General features: G+C 42.3%; 1 protein-coding gene across 5 annotated transcripts in view; it reads right to left on the minus strand.

The window, feature by feature from the left end:
• Nucleotides 1-19,550, minus strand: part of LIMCH1 (LIM and calponin homology domains 1) — a 264,731-nt gene that overhangs the window by 66,798 nt on the left and 178,383 nt on the right. For all 5 annotated transcript variants that reach the window (XM_040418931.1, XM_040418932.1, XM_040418933.1 and 2 more), the window contains 3 exons: nt 17,825-17,935; nt 12,479-12,674; nt 1,193-1,445 (listed from right to left, as the gene is read on the minus strand). In XM_040418931.1, coding sequence (XP_040274865.1) covers nt 1,193-1,445; nt 12,479-12,674; nt 17,825-17,935 — 560 coding nt within the window. The remainder of the gene's footprint in view (nt 1-1,192; nt 1,446-12,478; nt 12,675-17,824; nt 17,936-19,550) is intronic.

Here is a 19,550-nt window from a genome sequence, read left to right on the forward strand (position 1 = left end):
CCTCACTAGTCACATATGTTACTGTAATGTCTCAGAAACCTCAATGTAATTCCTGCCTACTACAACCAGCAAACTCACAGGGACGGAAAGCAATAATCCATTTACACGATGGGCCATATATTACAGTGGAAAATAACATACATCAGAGACTAATGTTCTGCTACCTTATAGAACCAGACTACTTCATAAGTAATTAACTATAAAACCAGATGTATGGACAGGGTTTAGATCATTTTTTATTAAACTGAAGCCAGATTGCCAACGAAGTGTGAGAAGTCAGCGCCAGTGTTTGCCATTCTAGAAGTCTGGCTTCTTTGGTTTGTATATTACGGTAGTTTCTTAGAAGTAATATAATCCTGGAAGTGATGTTCTCTTAAGTGACCTAGGGGCCCTTGAGTAATATCCTTACAGCACTGCAAAAGCTTAAAGTGAACATCAACCTTCGAAAACCATATTATTTTTGTGTCTAACATTGCGACAATTAGTTTCTTATGTTATCTCCAAGAGTCCAGATTGCCTGCTTAGACATATCAATAAATGGTAACACTTGGACTGCCTAATGTCGTAAAAAAAAAAATGCCGTTAGCTCCATATCTCCCCCTAGTGGTAGATGCAGTCAGTAATGGTTTTATAATTAAAGAGGAATGCGTTAATATAAAGTGTAATTTAACTACTCCACTTGCATTTTAAACTGCACAATGCACTGCCACAGCAAGGAGTCCACTGCAGCAACAAGTCCAATTATATAAATGATTCCTGGGCTCCCCCTGAACTTCATATGCTGATTGACCCGTTTTTCCCCATGAAAAGAAATAGGAATATTCCTGTCAATCAGCGGTGGGAGGGTGAGTGGAATGTTATGTTTTAAACACAGACCATAAAAAGCAATTATCTAGCCTCTGGGTACTGAACCGAATATTAATTTTTTTCCTAGGTCCAAAAGGGTCACTGATTTGAATAGGGTGAGTGGAGCCCACTGGATTTGCTGCAGCATTTTCCTTGATGGCTGCCTACTCCACAGTTAAACATGTAAAGTTTTTAAAAACAACTTTTAGATTAACTCATAAGTGAAATCAGCATGTCCTGCACTAAGAGACAGCACCATAATGACAGGGTTATATTTATGATAAAACTGTTTCTGAGATGTCTATGCAGGAAGCATCTCACAGTGGATATGGGAGTACAATATTACCTGAATGGCCTTTCTCCGCCTAGTGGTGAAGTGGCGGTACTCCAACTTTTTCGGTAATCCTCCCGTTCAGCCTTCTTCTTGCGCAGGGGAGCTGGGATGTATGACGTCTGGTTGCTTTTGTTGGGGAGGTACTGGTTAAAAGGCACTATTATTTTGTTTTCGCCAAAAGAGACCCGTCTGGTAGACATATCATCTTTCCTAACATCGGGTAGCCGTCGATTAGGTAAATCAGACTCTGAATCACTTCCCCTTCCTAAAAATTGAATATCAAATACAAAAAAATTATGAGCGCACAGAATGATGGTTAGAAGAGGCTCTGTCAGCATGATGAACCTTATTAATCCAGGCACACTGCCTGGTAGGGCTCACCATGCTTATTTCTTTGGTCTGCCTGCTAAACAGCTGCATAGATATCTGCATTTTATTCATATGCCAATGAGCAAGATGGAGGACCAGGCGGCAGTATTAAATCCTTGGAGCACTGCTCTTGTAACACCCCTGTGCTCTGGATACTCCCCCTTCCCTTGATTGACAGGGCTATACAGCATCATGCTGAGGGCAGAGCTGTGTCCTAGCATGCCCATATCATATACATTATGTACTATAGCTTTACCACATTGAGAAAAGTGGTTTCTATGCTTAGAAAGCTAATAAATATTACTGCTTTATTCACAGACACAATAAATGATTATAATGAATAGAGTAATACTAATATGTATTGGCTTTCTATGTATAGAAAAACCACAGCCCTCAATATGATAAGGCTATGGCCTGGAGTTAAGTGGTCAGCATTGCATATAGAGGTTTGCATCTTTGGAGAGACTTCCAGTTTATTCAGATATTTTTCTTCTCCCTCATTAAAACCATAATAAAATGCTATAGTCTTATTATATTGAGAATAATGTGTTTTATACTTGGAAAGTGAATACATATTCCTGGTTTCTTTATAATCATACATTGTGCATATGAACAAACCAGTAATTTTGTTTTACGTTTCTAAGGATAAAAACATTATTCTCAATATAGTAAAGCTATAGTCTTTAATTATAGGTTGAATGTGAGAGAAAAAAATAACAGAAGAAAAAAAAACATGAGTCTTTCCTGGGGCTTGAACTTAGGATCTCTACATGCAAGCAGGCCACTTACCACAAAGCCTCACTTCATAGAGAGGAATGTTTTTTCTATACTTAGAAAGTTAACACATATTTTTGTATTTTTATATTAAAATGTATGGTATATTAGCTTTCTAAACATAGAAATCTACTCTTCTCATTATGGTAAGGTTATAGTAAGTTGTGTATAATATATGTGCATGCTAGGACACAGCTCTGCCCTCACCATGCAGATATTTAGCCCTGTCAATCAAGGTGAAGGGGAAGTGTGCAGTGCACAGGGGGTGTTACAAAAGTATTGCTCCAAGGATTCAGCCTGCCCCCTGTTGCTCCAACTTTCTTATTTGCATAAGAATAAAAACACATATCTCTGCAGCTTGCAGCTGTTTAGCATATAGACCAGGCATGGCCAACCTGCGGCTCTCCAGCTGTTGTAAAACTACACCTCCCACCATGCCCTGCTGTAGGCTAATAGCTGTAGACTGTCTGGGCATGATGGGAGTTGTAGTTTTGCAACAGCTGGAGAGCCTCAGGTTGGCCATCCCTGATATAGACAAAGGAAAGGTATAGTTTTAATCAGAATGCTGAGCCCTACCAGGCAGTATGCATGGTTTAATAGGGTTGATCATGCTGACAGAGCCTCTTTAAGTTCAATATAATGTAAATGGTGTTACACAGTTCCCATTCTTCATTCTTTGTACTGAGTAAAGGACTTGCCTCCAAACACTGGGTTCACCTGTGTTGGAGGTTCTATTAGGAGCCTCCAGTGCCCATTCATTATTTTTTTTTATTTTTTTATGAAACAGATGCCATGATAGAAACCCAGTAGAACACATTATAGTCAACATGGGTCTGTCGGGTGTACCATTTATGTCCACCATATGGTGGATCCGTCATTACTTTTATTTTTGTTTTTCTGCTCCTATGATGGAACATAAAAACGGACATAGGGACACAGATATGAACCCAACTTAAGAAGCAGTCCCTTTTAGACCCACAGTGAACAAGAACAGAAGAATGTAGGAGATAATATTATAGATAATATATATAGGTTATGTCAATGGAATCTTCTGTAGATGCCAGATTTATAACAGACTCCAAGTAATCTGCCAGAACTTATCCTGAGACTTGTTAAAGCTGTCAGATCTTCCAGCTCCTGCTGTGCATATTTAGGGCTCATTTTGCAGCCGATCGGCATAAGTGCTTTCTAAATATTTCATTATGTTTCGAGCAAATGTCAACACTGAAACCCAACTCTTGTGTGGGCAGATTTATAGCAAAACCACTTAACCTTGCTTTGTTTCCATGTCGGGTATCCTAGCAAGTCTTCCTGCCAAGCCTCAATCCTTGATTTTCACATATATACACTAGGTCTTATTTCCTCCGCCGCTTGTTTGTTTTCTGTACAGTTTTCAACTTTATTACATTCTTCAGCTATTCGGCCAATGATGCTTTAATAAGGGCATTACAACATTGTGTAAGCATTTAGAGAGTGGCCAATGTTTAAAATAGTTTGCAATAAACTATACTATTCTATGGGGATGATAAAATTCACACTTCTGCAGAGATGAGCAAACCAATTCATAATAAATCTTTGTGTCTCATTAGACTTCTGCACCTGCGACGGGGTATTCCTGAAGCTGAGGACCCTCGTCCTGCCACTTCATGGACAGCTATTGGCCAGCCCTGACAATCTCACTCCTGCGCTTTTGCTCCGCTACTAAAGCAGCAACTGTGCATGCAGCTCTACATAACTGGGGAGTGGCGCATGAACAGCTGCTGCACCACTTGCTGAAGCAAAGCCTTTGTGGTTGCCCCACTACTCGGAGCAGCGGAGAAGGAGCAAGACTGTCGGAGCTGATCTAGGTCACTGACAGCGGACTCCCCGCTCCCGCAGCAGATTAGAGCATAGCTACGGTCTCATTGAGGATACTTTAAAGTGTCTGTACAGAAATGCTTGCCCCAATGTACATGGTGAGTGGGTGGGCAGTAAGCAGTTAAACTTTGTGAAAACAAAGAATATACTGAAATGATACGAAAAAACTCACAATAACTTGCAGCTGAGGATGTCTAAATCCCTTACTGGCATTTCGAAACATGTACCACATTTCATATTTAATGCATACTCTTGACATAGTCACAAAAAGTTTGAGTGATTTAGTCTGCACAAATCAAATAAAAGCTAGGTAAATATCAGGCAGCCCGAGAACCGTGAAGGTGCCTGAAACCTGTTTATTCAAGCTCAGGGTTTTCGGCTATAAAATGAACCTGTCCTGGAATTGCTCAGGAATACCAGAAAGTTCTCACTACAACAATAGACAGTTTAACAGTTCAGAAATTCAGAACAGAATATTGGTTACATTACTTTCGATGAACATCTAAAGTCTGACTCCACTTCAGTCAATGTATGTAAATATGGGGTCATTTATCAAACTGGTATAAAGTAGAACTGGCTTAGTTGCCCATAGCAACCAATCAAATCCCACCTTTAATTTTTGACAGCTCCTTTAGAAAATGAGCTGTCAAAGAATGGAAACCATAATCTATATAACTGTGCCAGCCAAGTGACACTAGAAATCTATAAGTTAAATAATTGCCATACTCAACAAACATGGTGCCTAACTGCGATATTCAACTCCTTTTCTCGCTGCCTTTAAGAATTTGCTATTGGATGATACAGAAAGGGAGTGAAAGAATTGCAACTGCTATCATGCCCAGGCCATTCTTATGTGCTAACAGAGGACATTACAGGGAGGAGATACAATAGTGAAGTTATCGGCAGAGAGGTTGTTCCAAACATGTTGGCGAACTAACCACAAATCTTCTGTGAATGTAATCTTGTTCAAATCCTCTGTCTCGGTCTTATATAAGACAGACTCAGTGATTTTGAGAGGAGGGCTCTGTGTTGGCCATATTCCTCACCTCCAGGACTTCTTGTTCTTCTTTGCTGAAGATAGTTCTTAATGACATTGGCTGTATGTTGGAGTTGTAGTCATGCTGCAGAATACATTTGGAGCTAATCAGTCGCTTCCCTGATGGTATTACATGAGGATAAGTATCTGACTGTATTTCTAACCATTAATTGCAAATTTTGACTCATCAGTCAGAAGCACCTATTGCCATTTTTCTGCACCCTGTTGCCATGTTTAATGCATAGTTGAGTAATGCCTTGTTTCCACAAAGTTATGGCTTTTTGGCTGCAATTCTGGCCAGACTTATCCGAATATCCGAACAGAAGATGGGTGTACCTCGGTTCCACTATTTTCTGCTAGTTCTGAACTTACAGCACTGTTGGACATCTTGTGATTTCGAAGGGAAGTAAATATGATGTTTCCTTGGTCAGACACAGTGTCCAAAGCTTTCAACGTCTTCAGGATTAACTGTATCCTCAATGCTGAGAAATGCAGGCAGATACCTATCCTTCATGCAATTCTATCAGGGAGGTGTTTGATTGGCTCCAAAATTCTTCTGCAGCAGAAAAATGACCCCAAATATATGGCCGTGCCATTAAGAACCATCTTCAGTGTAAAGAAGAACAAGTGATGATATGGCACCCACAGAGCCCTGATCTCTACATCATTGAGTCTCTCTGGAATTAGATGGAGACAGAAGGATTTGAGCAAATCTACATCCAAAGTAGATCTGTGGTTAGTTCTCCAAGATGTTTGGAACACACTCCCTGCCGAGGTTTTTAAAAAACTGTGAGCAACACTTAGTGTTTGGGAGATGTGATGACGTGAGGAAGTGACGTCGCGCCCTCCTCCTCTCCCCTGACCCACCTCCTATAAATCTTTTGCTGTGAACTTAGCGCTCCTCTGCTGGATTAACACGTCCAAGACCTCTGAATCACTACGCTCGAGATACGTGCTAAGATCCGGGACACAGAACAAGGAAGTTACTCTCGACCTGTATGAGCCCCATCACCTGCCTCTCTCCGCTCCTGTTCCTCCTTGCCGCCCTTGCTCCTTGGCATTTACCCTCTGCGCTGATGGTTCTGTGCGTGGTTTCCGGTTGAGCTGCCTGGCTGACTTCGGCTAAGAACTGTGAGGCGAGAGAGAAACATCACGCGTGACTAGCGCATCTACTCTCTGTCCTGCTTCCTCTGGTCCCCCCTCCTGTCCCCTGCATCGTGTGGCGTGTGTTCACCCTGTGTTCCGGCCCTCTGTCTGTCTACTGTGGCTCCGTGTTCTGTCTGTTTTTTTGGTCCCCTGGACCTTAGCGAGATGTCCGGATCTCTGGTGTGTCGCCTCAGAAGTACTAGAAGATTAGTGCCCCACTCCATGTCAATATAAGGACCGTATTCTACACTTCTTGGAGGCGCTCTATCCCTCTCTCCCCTGCATTCCCGGAAAGAAGCAGAGTAAGAGCCTGAGGCCCCTGTCCTCTCCGAAGACACTCTAGTGTGGTGAGATTTATCCATGTTGTTTCTCCTGTCTTTTCCTCTCCCTGGTTCATTTATAATAATAAATAAAAGTAGAGAAAGGAGAAGGGAAAGGAAAAAGAAAGGGGGAAAAAACAAAAAACAACAAATCAAGGCGATCAACAGACTGGTCATCATCGAAATCAGGACAGAGACCGGTAGACTCTGCTAGAATTGAGCAATTCTTAAAATCACCAAATGTAAATATCAGGGCCAGACAAAAGGGGAAACAGGATATAAATATGAGAAAGAACACCCTAGAACCCAGACCAGATGAGACACCAGATGAATATCCTCAGAGTGGAGAGGTTGAGAGGGCAGAAGAAATGGACGCTCCAATGGGGGAGTTTTCTCCATTGGAGGAGATTCTATCAGCCGTCAAAAATAACGGAAAGGTGATACATGATGTCGCATTGCAACTGGGGACAGTCCAGACAGACGTGGCTATAACAAAAGATGACCTAACAAAGATACGAGATAGAGTCATCGATATAGAAAATACTGAGTTCCCTAGACCAATAAGTATTTAAACCTGAAATTGCCACTTTAAAAACGGACTATAATAATTTGAAAACAAAAAGTTGTGGACCTGGAAGATAGGTCGAGAAGATCTAATGTTAGAATCCTCTGGCTCCCTGAGGGTGGAGGGGGGAAAAAAACTGCTGGAACGGTACAATCCTTAATAGGGTTGTTTTGAATTTTGAATCGGTTTCGATACCATAAAAAAAGTATTGCGATACTCGATACAACGCAAAAAAAATAAAACACCAAAAAAGCCGCGTGCATTCCGCATTTTATAAAATAGTCCGCCACATAATTGAACATTCCTATCCAATTTTTTTTTTTGTGAATCGTGCGTTTTTTTTAAATTTATTTTTTCTGTTATGGCATTCACTGCATAGGAGTTTTTTTAAAATATTTTAATAGTTTAGACATTTTAGACATGGCGATATGTAATATGTTTATTTATTGTTTATATATTTGATATGTAAAATTGCTGTCCTGTGCATAGTACACACAGCAGCAGGGAGATTACCATGGAGGGCTTCAGTAGCGTCCTGGCTGCCATGGTAACCGATCGGAGCCCTAGGATTACACTGCTGGGGATCCGATCACAAGCTGTCACTGCCACCAATGAAGAGGGGACCCTGTGGCCACTGCCACCAATGATTTTAATACTGGGGGGAGGGCGCACTGCACCACCAATGATAATTAACCTTTAATACAGATACAGGAGGCGGGTACCGCCGGCACCTGCCTCCTGTATTTGTATTAAAGTTTAGTTATCATTGGTGGCACAGTGGCCAGGCACGTTCTATGCTGGCTGCTTGACTCTGGGGAGGACACTCAGGAGGAGGAGGCTGCTGCCGTTAGCCGAGATCATTAGCCCAGACGGCGCAGAGTGTATTGCCTCCCCCGTCCCGCCTCCTGCTTTAATTAATAGCGTCACATTCATTGGGGGCAGTGGTGCGGGCAGCTTCAGAGCCCGCTCACTTCATTGGGCTCAGCGCGGCCACATCATAGGAGGGAGGGACTCCCTCCCTCCTTCTCAACTGTCTGCGTGAGCGCCATAACAGGAAAGTCTAGTATCAAAAAAATTAACATCCTGAAACCGAATCGATACTGGCATAAAAGTATCGATTGGGTATCGAAAGTTTGATACCCGAAACAACCCTAATCCTTAATCTTTGTGAACTTTGGGAAGGAACACTTTTCACCATTGTTTCTAAATCGAGAGGGCCCACCAGATTCCCGGGGGAAAACCGATTCCTGGAGGGCAGCCAAGGGCACTATTGGTCAAGATGCTTGCTTCCCGGGATAGAGACATGATCTTAAAACGAGCACGGGAGTGTACTCCTATCCTATATAAAAATGTCACAGACACTATTTTGAGCATGGGAATAAACCCGGAAGGACCCTAGCACGGGCGTTGCGCAAAGCCAGAACACATTCTTATGTACCGTTTTTTAAGATAGTTCTGGTCAATGGGTGACACTGTCCCGAAAGATAGCTGAAACTTTTAAAGCATGGTATCAATCACTATATAACCTACGTGCGTCCACAGCTCAGAACCGAGAAGCGAATATACAAAATCGATTCGTACATACCTATCGGCCTCGGGTCTGGGTTGCCTCTCCACGGAAGCAATTGCCGTCCTGGAGTCTCCCCTATCGGCTGCTGACTTGACATCGGCCATCAAGGATTCCCAAGCGGGCAAAGCACCCGGTCCGGACGGCCTGCCCTGGTCATTCTATAAATCTTTCATTGACATACTGTCCCTGCACTTTTTGTCCACCTTCAGGGCTCATATTATGGTAATTCCCAAGGAAGGGAAAGATCCATCTGTGTCAAAGTTATCGACCCATTTCCCTCATCAATGTTGACCTAAAATTATTCCCCAAAATCTTAGCTGTCCGTCTTATCCCGTATTTGCAACAAATTATCCACTTAGACCAAACTGGATTTATGCCCATGAGGGAGGCCCGGGATAACAGATAACACCACTAGGGCCATAAATATGATATATCATGCAATCACGTCTAAGTTGCCTATGTTTCTCCTCTCAACCGACGCTAACAAAGCGTTTGACAGAGTTGATTGGACATTAATGTTTGAAACATTGAAGCATGTGGAATTGGGTGAGACAATGATGGCCCGTATCCACAATTTATACTCTAACCCCACAGCATCGGTTAAGGTGAATGGCCAATTTTCAATGCCCTTTCCTATAAGAAATGGTACGAGACAGGGGTGTACCCTATCCCCCCTAACATTTATACTCTGTCTAGAACCGCTTCTAGGCAACATAAGAACTAACCACGACATATCGGGTTTGCAAATTCGGGGAACCTCACATAAAGTAGCAGCCTACGCGGATGACCTACTATTCTTCCTTACCAACCTCCGCATATCACTACCAAACCTTTTTACAGAAACTTAAACATTACATGCAATTGTAAAATTTTAAGATAAACTTTCCAAAATCAGAAGCATTGAACATTACTCTCCCCACTAGATTGGAACTGGTGTATAATTTTCTATTTAAATGGACAAGATCCTCACTTAGATACCTGGGAATAAATGTAACTTCCAACCTGCCCGATCTTTACTCAGCGAACTACCCCCTCTTCTTCGGACAATAAAGGCGGATTTAGACCGCTGCCACAAGGGCACATTCACATGGTTTGGACGAATCTCTATTTTCAAAATGAATATTTTAGCCAGAATACTTTATTTCTTCCAAGCCATGCCTATAGACATCCCCAGATTATTCTTCCATACTTTACTAACAGTACTCACACGCTTCATATGGGCAGGAAAAACCCCAAGAATAGCCCGTTCTGTCCTATTCCGCCCCAAACTTCGGGGAGGACTGGGCCTACCGGACTTCATTGCCTACCATAGAGCCACACACCTCCTGAGAATAGTAGACTGATGCCGTCACCAAGCAAATAAACAATGGGTAAATGTGGAGCAATCCTTCCTAGCCACCCCACTGTCCACAACGCCATGGCTGGAGTCCCACATACCATTAGCAGCACGACTTCATCCCACAATAGGACCGACTCTTCAGTCTATTTCCTCCATCCTGGAAAACCGGGCATCTCTCTGTCCCCTCACTGATGTACCCAATTTTGGCGAATCCTAGGTTCCTCCCTGGACTAGAACAAGGATCGTTCCAGAGACTACTGTCGGATAATAGATTTAGAGCACATCACTTTATTATGTCTGACTCATGGCTCTTCCGACTGTATATTCTGCTGATCTCACCTCCTAACCAATTGCCTCCAACCTACCTACTTAATTGGGAAAGGGACTTGGGACCTACCTTCTCACCAGAACAGTGAGACCGACTATACACATTTACACATAAGACCTCCATTGCAAGCAACATACAAGAAGCAGGGTTTAAAGTCCTCTCCAGATGGTACAGAGTACCCACCAAACTGCACTCAATCTTCCTTACAGTTTTGCAACTTTGTTGGCGATGCAGAGGAGCTAGGGGGTTGATGTTACATGTCTTCTGGGAGTGCCCCGTGCTTGCCGGCTTTTGGGGTGAGGTATGGCGTTTCACGTCTAAATTCACCTCTTATTGAGCTACCTAAGACACCATCTTTTTTCCTGCTCCATTATAGCGAGATCCCCGAGGCAACATAAGAAGTCGGTGGTGCAACATTTGGTCAATGCCGCCATAGCATATATCCCTTGTATGTGGAGACAAGTTTCTGCCCCCACAATGACAATGTGGATTAACAAAATACAGGAGACCGTGAGGATGGAGGATCTAACAGCTTCACTGAGAGGTACTGACAATAAATTCCATAAAACATGGCGATATTGGATTACATTTCAAAATTCTCCAGAATTCAGACTTGAGAGGGACACATTATTATTGCTTTATATACAGAAAGAGGATTTTTTTTTTTTTTTTTTCTCTGCACTCTTACCCTTCTTTCCCCCTCCACTCTTCTCCTTCCCCATCCGTAAAACTGAAACCATACAGAGTTCCCATACTCCCCAACCAACACTTTAGTGTTCAATTAACCTAGGCACACCAACCTGAGCAATAATCATTCATTGTCTCTTAATATTCTTACAGAAAACTTTTGAGGACCATCGTTCTCTTGTTTAATTATCCTGATATTTTGTTGGGCTGCGTCCCACACTAGATGTATTAGATTTATATGGATGTTTTATAAAATACCGTATTTTTAGCTTTATAAGACGCACTTTTTTCCCCTCAAAGCGGATACTTCGCTGGCCGCTATGCTGCACAGCGCGGCCAGCGAAGTATCAGTGTGGAGGGAGGAGGCGGGGACACTCATGGCGGGGCCCGGTGCAGTGACTACTCTAATACACCGATCCGATCCATATCTTAATGTATACTGCACTGTTCTGTACTTACTGTAGTACCGTATGTATAGCATTAAGACGGCGCAGACCGGCAGCTACCTCGGTCATGCTAGCGGCGATCTAGCCGTGCATGTCCGCAGCTCAATAGGTGACAGAATCCCTTTAATAAATGAATACATTTAGTAAACACGGTCAAGAGATATGAGAATATTTTGTACACCCAGAGGAATTCTAAAGAAAAATGGTCCAAGATATGGGGAGAATGGATGTGGTAGGTCTCCTTTTGTGATCCCTTCCCCTTTTACCTCCCGCCCTCCACCTATGTATTCTTTTTTCCTATATAAATTTTCTTATTTGATTAAGAGAATGAGATGCATCGCCGGAATGGGGAGGTTCGGAGTTGGGTGATTGGCCTGGGTGGGGGGGGGCAGGAGTACAATTTATGCTTTGTTTAATAATGTAATTGTTCCATTAGTTTCAAATAAAAACTATTTAAAAAAAATAAAAAAAATGCGCAAGTGTACCTAGAAGAATTGATGCTGTTGTAAAGGCAAAAGGGTGGTCACACCAAATATTGATTGAATTTAGAGTTCATTTTCATTCATTTTGCATTTTCATACTTTTAATTTTTTAAAGCATTCTTATTTTGCACCATTTTTCCACACCTGCATAAAACCTGTGTACTGTACTGTATAAAACCTTTGAACCCTATAATATAGATGTGTTCTGCAGAAAAAAAATAATAGTCTCTTATTGGATGAATTACATTTCATAGCAAATACATACTAGACTCCTAACACAACCAGTTAATCATGACATACCGTGCAGCCTTGTAAAACTTGAAGAGAACTTACATTGGGACTGTTCTTTATAGACATCACAGTTACTCGGGACACTCACCATCACTGCTGCCCCTCAGAATTACATCTGGAGATGGTGTCTGTTGTGATCGAGAGCCAAAGGAGTCCAGGCTATCAAACGAATCATCTCTTCCATGTCTTGGGGGAGATAGCGAGTCACTTCTCTCTGAATCCCAGCAGTCTATATAACCACTGTCACGGATGTTCCTTTTAGGACTTTCAATGTCTTCATTTTCCTAAAAAAAAAAAAAAATATGAAGAAATTTTCCAGGGGAATAATTTTATTTAACAAGGGGACTGACTGGGTTAAAAATTCCCTCGTGGCTGCTGTTCCAACACTGCTTCAGTCCCCGCAGCTCTGCACTTCCTGCTGAAGGGCTTGACACAGAGGAAATGTCTTGGACCACCTGCTTAGTCAATCACTACTGGCAGCAGTGACCCGCTTCAGACAATGACTGCCCGAGATTACCGTCCAAGCTCATTCCTGTGGGTCAAGCCCTGGAGCAGGGAAGTATGGTTAGAAAAGTCACCAGATCAGTGAGCACTTGCTTTTTATTTAAACCTATTCCTCCCACTTTTCAAGTAAAACTAGTACCTGAAAGTGGTGCATGACAGGTGTCCTGTAATAACAAGTAGAATTGTAATATTTATGGGTAACAATTGTCAAGTCACCTGACCAACAACTGGAAACAGTATGTCAAGTAAAAATGTGTATCTACATGTGGTGTCTTCTAATTTACGAATATGTTAAAGGGACAGTACAGTACTAAACATATAAATGCATAAAGACTGACCAGTCTTTGCCAGCTCATAACTGCAGGGGGCCAAGAACACTCTCAGCTGACCCACAAATTCGGAGTACAAGAACAATGGCCGCCTTTGACTGTCTAGTCTTGCTACATTTTTCACAGGGCAAGCAGTGTTCAGCCAAGGAGGGAAATCCTTCGGAGGAAAGGTCAGTATAAAACACCCTTAACGCTTTCCAAATAAAGACCCTGTTGAATTCAGCAAACAGGAAAAGGAAAATACAGACATCTGAATGACCTGTCTGCATTGTGGGATCTGGTCACTGGAGGACAGGGTCTAAGAGGAGGTAATTTGTGACCAGTGATGTCAGCAAAACGTTTACCACCATATACACAATGTGAGTGTACTCTGTGCTGTATACTAGTAGCAAAGCCAACAAACTCACAAACTACAAACTTCTCAAGCGTTCATAAGAAGGGCAAGGAAATGCTGGGGGAAAAAACACAATATATGTCATCATGTATTTCCCTGAAGGTATTTGCTTCAATCTTTGGGATCCATCAGAAGCTAAACCATCTGCAGCCAAGCAAGACCAGACCAGATGAGGTTTATTTCTTTACAAATTGCACAATGCTGAGCAAACATCAAGCGCTTTGGTTCAGGAATGTTAACAAATAATTCATAAATGCAGCCAAAGTTACAAAATATAGCTAAAAAAAATTGAAAAAATAATTCCCTCCAAAACATTTGATCTTTACAATTTCATTGTTCCCCATCTTGACAATAATGATTTTTATCTCAACCAAGTTTCTGCTCGTTTCTCCAGCAGTGCATTATCCATCATTAATAAGCACTACATTTCCCCAACCCTGTAAGATGGAACATAATCAATGATGAAAATACCCTTTATGTAAAATAAAACCCTAACGTGGTACCCTACTTAAAATTACTGTACAAGCAATGTTCAATGCTTACTAGTTTTCTGGGGCCCAGCAAGATCCAGCAATCCATGATAATTAAAGGGGTTTTCTGGGACTACCTAACCTATCCTCAGGATAGGACATCAAAATCAGTTCGTTAGGGGGAGGGGGGGGGGGGGGGGGTCTGACATCCACCAATCGACTGTTTCAGACAGACACTAATGCCAGAAACTATACAATGGACAGAGCCAGAAGCAGAAGGCTCGTCCACTGTGTAGTGGCCATGTAGGGGTACTGCAGCTCAGCTCCTATTCAAGTTCTCCCATTCTACAGCAGGTGGGTCACCAACTACAAAATGATTCAACTTGGGAACTTGCGCTTCCCTTATAGTGTATTCACAAGTATGATTAGGCACACAACTATTTTTTGCGGATCAGATGCAGACCCATTCATTTCAATGGGGTTAAAAAAAGATACATGTCCTATTCTTGTCCGTTTTGCAGGCAAGGATAGGATATTTCTACAGGAGTTTAACCCCTTAGTGACCACCCAAACGCCTTTTTACGGCGGTCACTAAGGGGCCAAAGGCTGGGTCCACCGTGCAGCGGGGAGCTGGCTCTCACATGAGAGCCGCGGCCCTGCTCTAACAGCCTAGACCAGCAGGAGTGCTGATCCGGGCAATGGCGCCCGCCGCATGTAACGTGCGGACAGAGGGAGCGGACTCCCTCTGTCTCCCATCAGCACCCTGCAAATACAATCGGGGGGTGCCGATGTGTGTGAATGCTTGTAGGGCTCTGATGTAGGCCCCAGACCAGCCTTCAGTAATTTCCAGTAGGCTGCACCTCTCTGGCATAGCCTGCTGGTCAATGTTAGAATAGCATAGCTATTAAATGGCAATGCATTATAGGGATAATACATAGCATTTTATAAGCAATCAAAATATTGTCTGTTATAGTCCCCTTGTAGGACTATTAAGTGGTGAAAAAAACGAAAAAAAAAAACACCTATATTAAATAAAAAAAATTACAAAAAAAAAATCTCCCCTATATGTTTGGTATTGCAGCATCCGTAACGACCTGGACTACATAAATATCACATAAATTATCCCCTACGGTGAACGCCATAAAAAAAGAACAAAAAAAAAAGACTGAATTGCTAATTTATTCTTAGTTGCCACAGAAAAAATTTAATAACGAGCGATCAAAAAGCGCCATTTACTCCAAAATGATACCAATGAAAAAAAACAAGTAGTCCCGCAAAAGCCCTCACACAACTCAATAGAAAGAAAAATAAAAAAGTTATGCGTCTTGGGATGTGGCAATGCAAAAACATTTTTTTCTTTAAAAAAAATGAGGTTTTATTGCAAAAAAGTAGTAAAACGTAAAAAAAACTATATGTGTTTGGTATCACTGTAATCGCAGTGACCCATAGAATAAATAAATTATGTTATTTATATCGAAAAATGAATACCGTAAAATTTATAACGTAAAAACGCAGTGGCAGTATTGCTGTTTTTCCCATCTCCCTCCCAGAAAGAGTTAACAAAAGTTAATCAGAAAGTTATGTGTACCCCAAAATGGCACCATTAAAAACTACAACTTCTCCCGCAAAAAACAAGCTCTCATAAAGCTATATAGACGGAAAAATAAAAAAGCTCTTGGAACGCAACTATGAAAAATGGAAGAAAAACGCTTGGTCAGTAAGGTCCAAAATACAGATGCCATCCGTGTGCATCCCACACTTTTTGCGGGCCCCATCATAACGATACCTATTCTTGCCGCAAAATGGATAAGAATAGGACATGTTCTATGTTTTTTGCGAGCTGCGGAATGGACATATGGATGTGGAAAATGAATGGGTTTGAAATGGAATAGAAATTAATTGGTCTGCATCCGATCCACAAAAAATGAAGAGCGTATGCGGACCGGAAATATGGTTGTGTGAACAGGGCCTTAGATTGATGGTTCAAATTTCTTGCCATTTGATCACAAAAGAATATAAATTAGCAGAACAAGGGGGAGGGGGGTGGGTCACATTGGCGGTTTCAATTCCATTATTGCTTTCCATTATAGAAATGCTTGTAACAGAAAATAAAAGAATTGTAAGGGCTCTTTCACACCTGCGTTGTTGTCTTCCGGCATAGAGTTCCGTCGTCGGGGCTCTATGCCGGAAGAATCCTGATCAGGATTATCCTAATGCATTCTGAATGGAGAGAAATCCGTTCAGGATGCATCAGGATGTCTTCAGTTCCGGAACGGAACGTTTTTTGGCCGGAGAAAATACCGCAGCATGCTGCGCTTTTTTGCTCCGGCCAAAAATCCGGAACACTTGCCGCAAGGCCGGATCCGGAATTAATGCCCATTGAAAGGCATCAATCCGGATCCGGCCTTAAGCTAAACGTCGTTTCGGCGCATTGCCGCATCCGACATTTAGCTTTTTCAGAGTGGTTACCATGGCTGCCGGGACGCTAAAGTCCTGGCAGCCATGGTAAAGTGTAGTGGGGAGCGGGGAGCAGTGTACTTACCGTCCGTGCGGCTCCCCGGGCGCTCCAGAGTGACGTCAGGGCGCCCCAAGCTCATGGATCATGTGATCACATGGATCACGTCATCCATGCGCATGGGGCGCTCTGACGTCACTCTGGAGCGCCCCGGGAGCCACACGGACTGTAAGTATACCGCTCCCCCGCTCCCCACTACTACTATGGCAACCAGGACTTTAATAGCGTCCTGGGTGCCATAGTAACACTGAACGCATTTGGAAGACGGTTCCGTCTTCAAATGCTTTCAGTACACTTGCGTTTTTCCGGATCCGGAGTGTAATTCCGGCAAGTGGAGTACATGCCGGATCCGGATAACGCAAGTGTGAAAGAGGCCTAAGACGGAATTAAAAACGGAAACCTTTACAGGTATTCTGTTTTGATCCGTCATAATAGAGTTCTATGACCAAAAATAATGGTACCGTCTGGTTTCCGTTATCTTGGACGGCCCTGTCGTCAGGGACTAAAGGAACCATTATTTTTGGCCATAGAACTCTATTATGACGGATCTTTACATTATAGCTCATCTCTAAGTAGGCTTCAGTACTGGTGTTCGCTCATAATAACTGATGGAAATAACTGAAGGGTGAACTCAGCCTAACACATTCAGAGAATCTGCACCATACTGGTATTGGTCTAGGTATAATTCCTAAGGCTACTTTCACACTTGCATTTTTGCTGAATCCAGCAGGAATCAGAAAATCGCTTCCGTTACTGATAATACAACCATCTGCATCAGTTATGAACGGATCCGGTTGTATTATCTTTAACATAGCCAAGACACCACTGTAAGTCAACGGGGGACGGATCCATTTTCTATTGTGTCTGAGAAAGCGGATCCGACCCTTTGACTTGCATTGTGGGTCATGTCGGATCTGTTTTGCTCCGCATCCCATGACGGAAAGAAAACCGCAGCTTGCCAAAAGGAACGGAATGCATTTTGGAGCAATTGACAATGAAGTAGGACAAAACAGAAGTGTTTTTCTCCAGTATTGAGACCCTATGACGGATCTCAATACCGGAAAATGTAAACGCAAGTGTGAAAGTCATATAATGTAGGCGTTATTCTGCAGATTGAAAAAAATTTTAAAGTAGAATATCACAGAAGTCAATTGAGTCTCATTTCTTTATTAATAAAACTCATTGGACTGGCTCTTATTCTCATTATTAAACCATACTATACCTTTCTCATCTGTGCCAGCAGACCCTCAAATTCCTTCAAATCCAAGTCATTTCCACTGTAGGAAGCACAGCCGTTTGCTGCTTTTCCAAGCCAATAAACCGTGACTAGTACCTGAAATAAACCAAAGATTGTAAAAAAAAAATATAAGAAATATTTGGATCCACAAAATTCAGATTTATGAAGTTCAACATTCAATAAGGTAAAGTAGAATGTGGTCATATGTGATTCTAGAAACATCAGGAATGCATTATGAAGAATAAAACGGAGTATGACTTCACACCATTGTCTGCCATTTCGATAAATGTCCAGATGAATGACATGCTGCCAGCTGTGTAGCATAAAACGTTCTGTTTCAGCGCTGGTGCATGGGAATTACTGGCAAAACACCCAATTCTGCTTATTACTCCATTATGTGCTGCAGATGGCTTTTCACAAGGTTAACATTCATGTACATGATACTGAGCAGGAAGGGTGGGGAACGAATGGTCTAGGTCAAACTCATCCTTCAAACGAGTATGATAAGCTTGACTCTCAGTGGAAGTCAACGTGTCAACACCACTCGTACCATTTTATCATGCAATTATTACCACCGCCCAGTCAGACTGATTCAGAGGAGAGCAGAAAACTGATAAGTCACAGGGCCTCGAGGGGGGAACCAGCCCTAACGCAATGTACAGTATACTACTAGAGTGAAGGTTCAAGTATTCACGTTACGTTACTGAAGACTGGGATTCATCAAAGTTCCTAGGTCCACAAAAATGTTGCAGAAATGTAAGCAGGGAACTTAGAGGGAACCTGTCATGTTCAAATCACTCACTGATTAGACCACCAGCTAAATTCCTAAGCTCAAAATGATGGGCAAGAGGGGCACTATTTTAGAAGAAAGTTGGCACAAGCTTTACACAAGCTTTTTCAGATCAGGTGGTCCTGGCACAATTTCGGAAAGGCAACTGAATATGGGCTTTTACTCTTCTTTTAATCTTTGTCCTCGACTTAAAATGTTGTCCAGGCCCTGAAAAAAATTGGGAATGGCGGAGCATGATATGTGAGCAAACAGAAAAAAAAAACAATAATCCCCTCCTCTGGTTGTTACGGATCCTGCAGCGCATCTCCGTCCTCGCCCCGTCTGGTCCTAGACTGGCTAGAAGTGAGACGTGCCAACACTTCATCACTGCCAGCTAATAAATGGCCTCAGTGGCCACATGCTGTGTCTGAACAGCTGAGGCCACTGAGCGTTAAGTCTGGACGTCACACTTCCGGTCAGGCTAGGACCAGAAACAACAGGGACGGAGAGGTGTCACAGGAACAGAGTTGACTAGAGCAGGTGAGTGTTTTTTTTTTCTTTTTACTTACACACCATGCTTGGCCATCCCCAATATTTTTACGGTCTGGACCTAGTATCCTGGTTCATTTCTATCATCATCCTGAGGCTCTATTATGTTTCAGAAGTTGGTATCTATGGCCTCCGGTTAATCATGAAGCCCTCGGAGAGCTTTCTCTGGTTTCTCAACACATTTTTTTTTCATTATTGTTTTTGGATTCTTACATGGAAAACTTCAATAAAAGTATGACGACAATAAAATTAGGCAATTAGCCATGTGGTCAACTGAACTGTTTCTCGGCACAAAGTAGCTGACGCCCACCTCAGCCAGTGATGTCCATTATCAGAGAAACTAAATGTTTTATCTCTGTAAAAGGAAATAATATTATCAGCACTTAAAAGCTA

The sequence above is a fragment of the Bufo bufo genome, chromosome 2 (genome assembly GCF_905171765.1).
Source record: "Bufo bufo chromosome 2, aBufBuf1.1, whole genome shotgun sequence".
Classification (NCBI taxonomy): domain Eukaryota; kingdom Metazoa; phylum Chordata; class Amphibia; order Anura; family Bufonidae; genus Bufo; species Bufo bufo.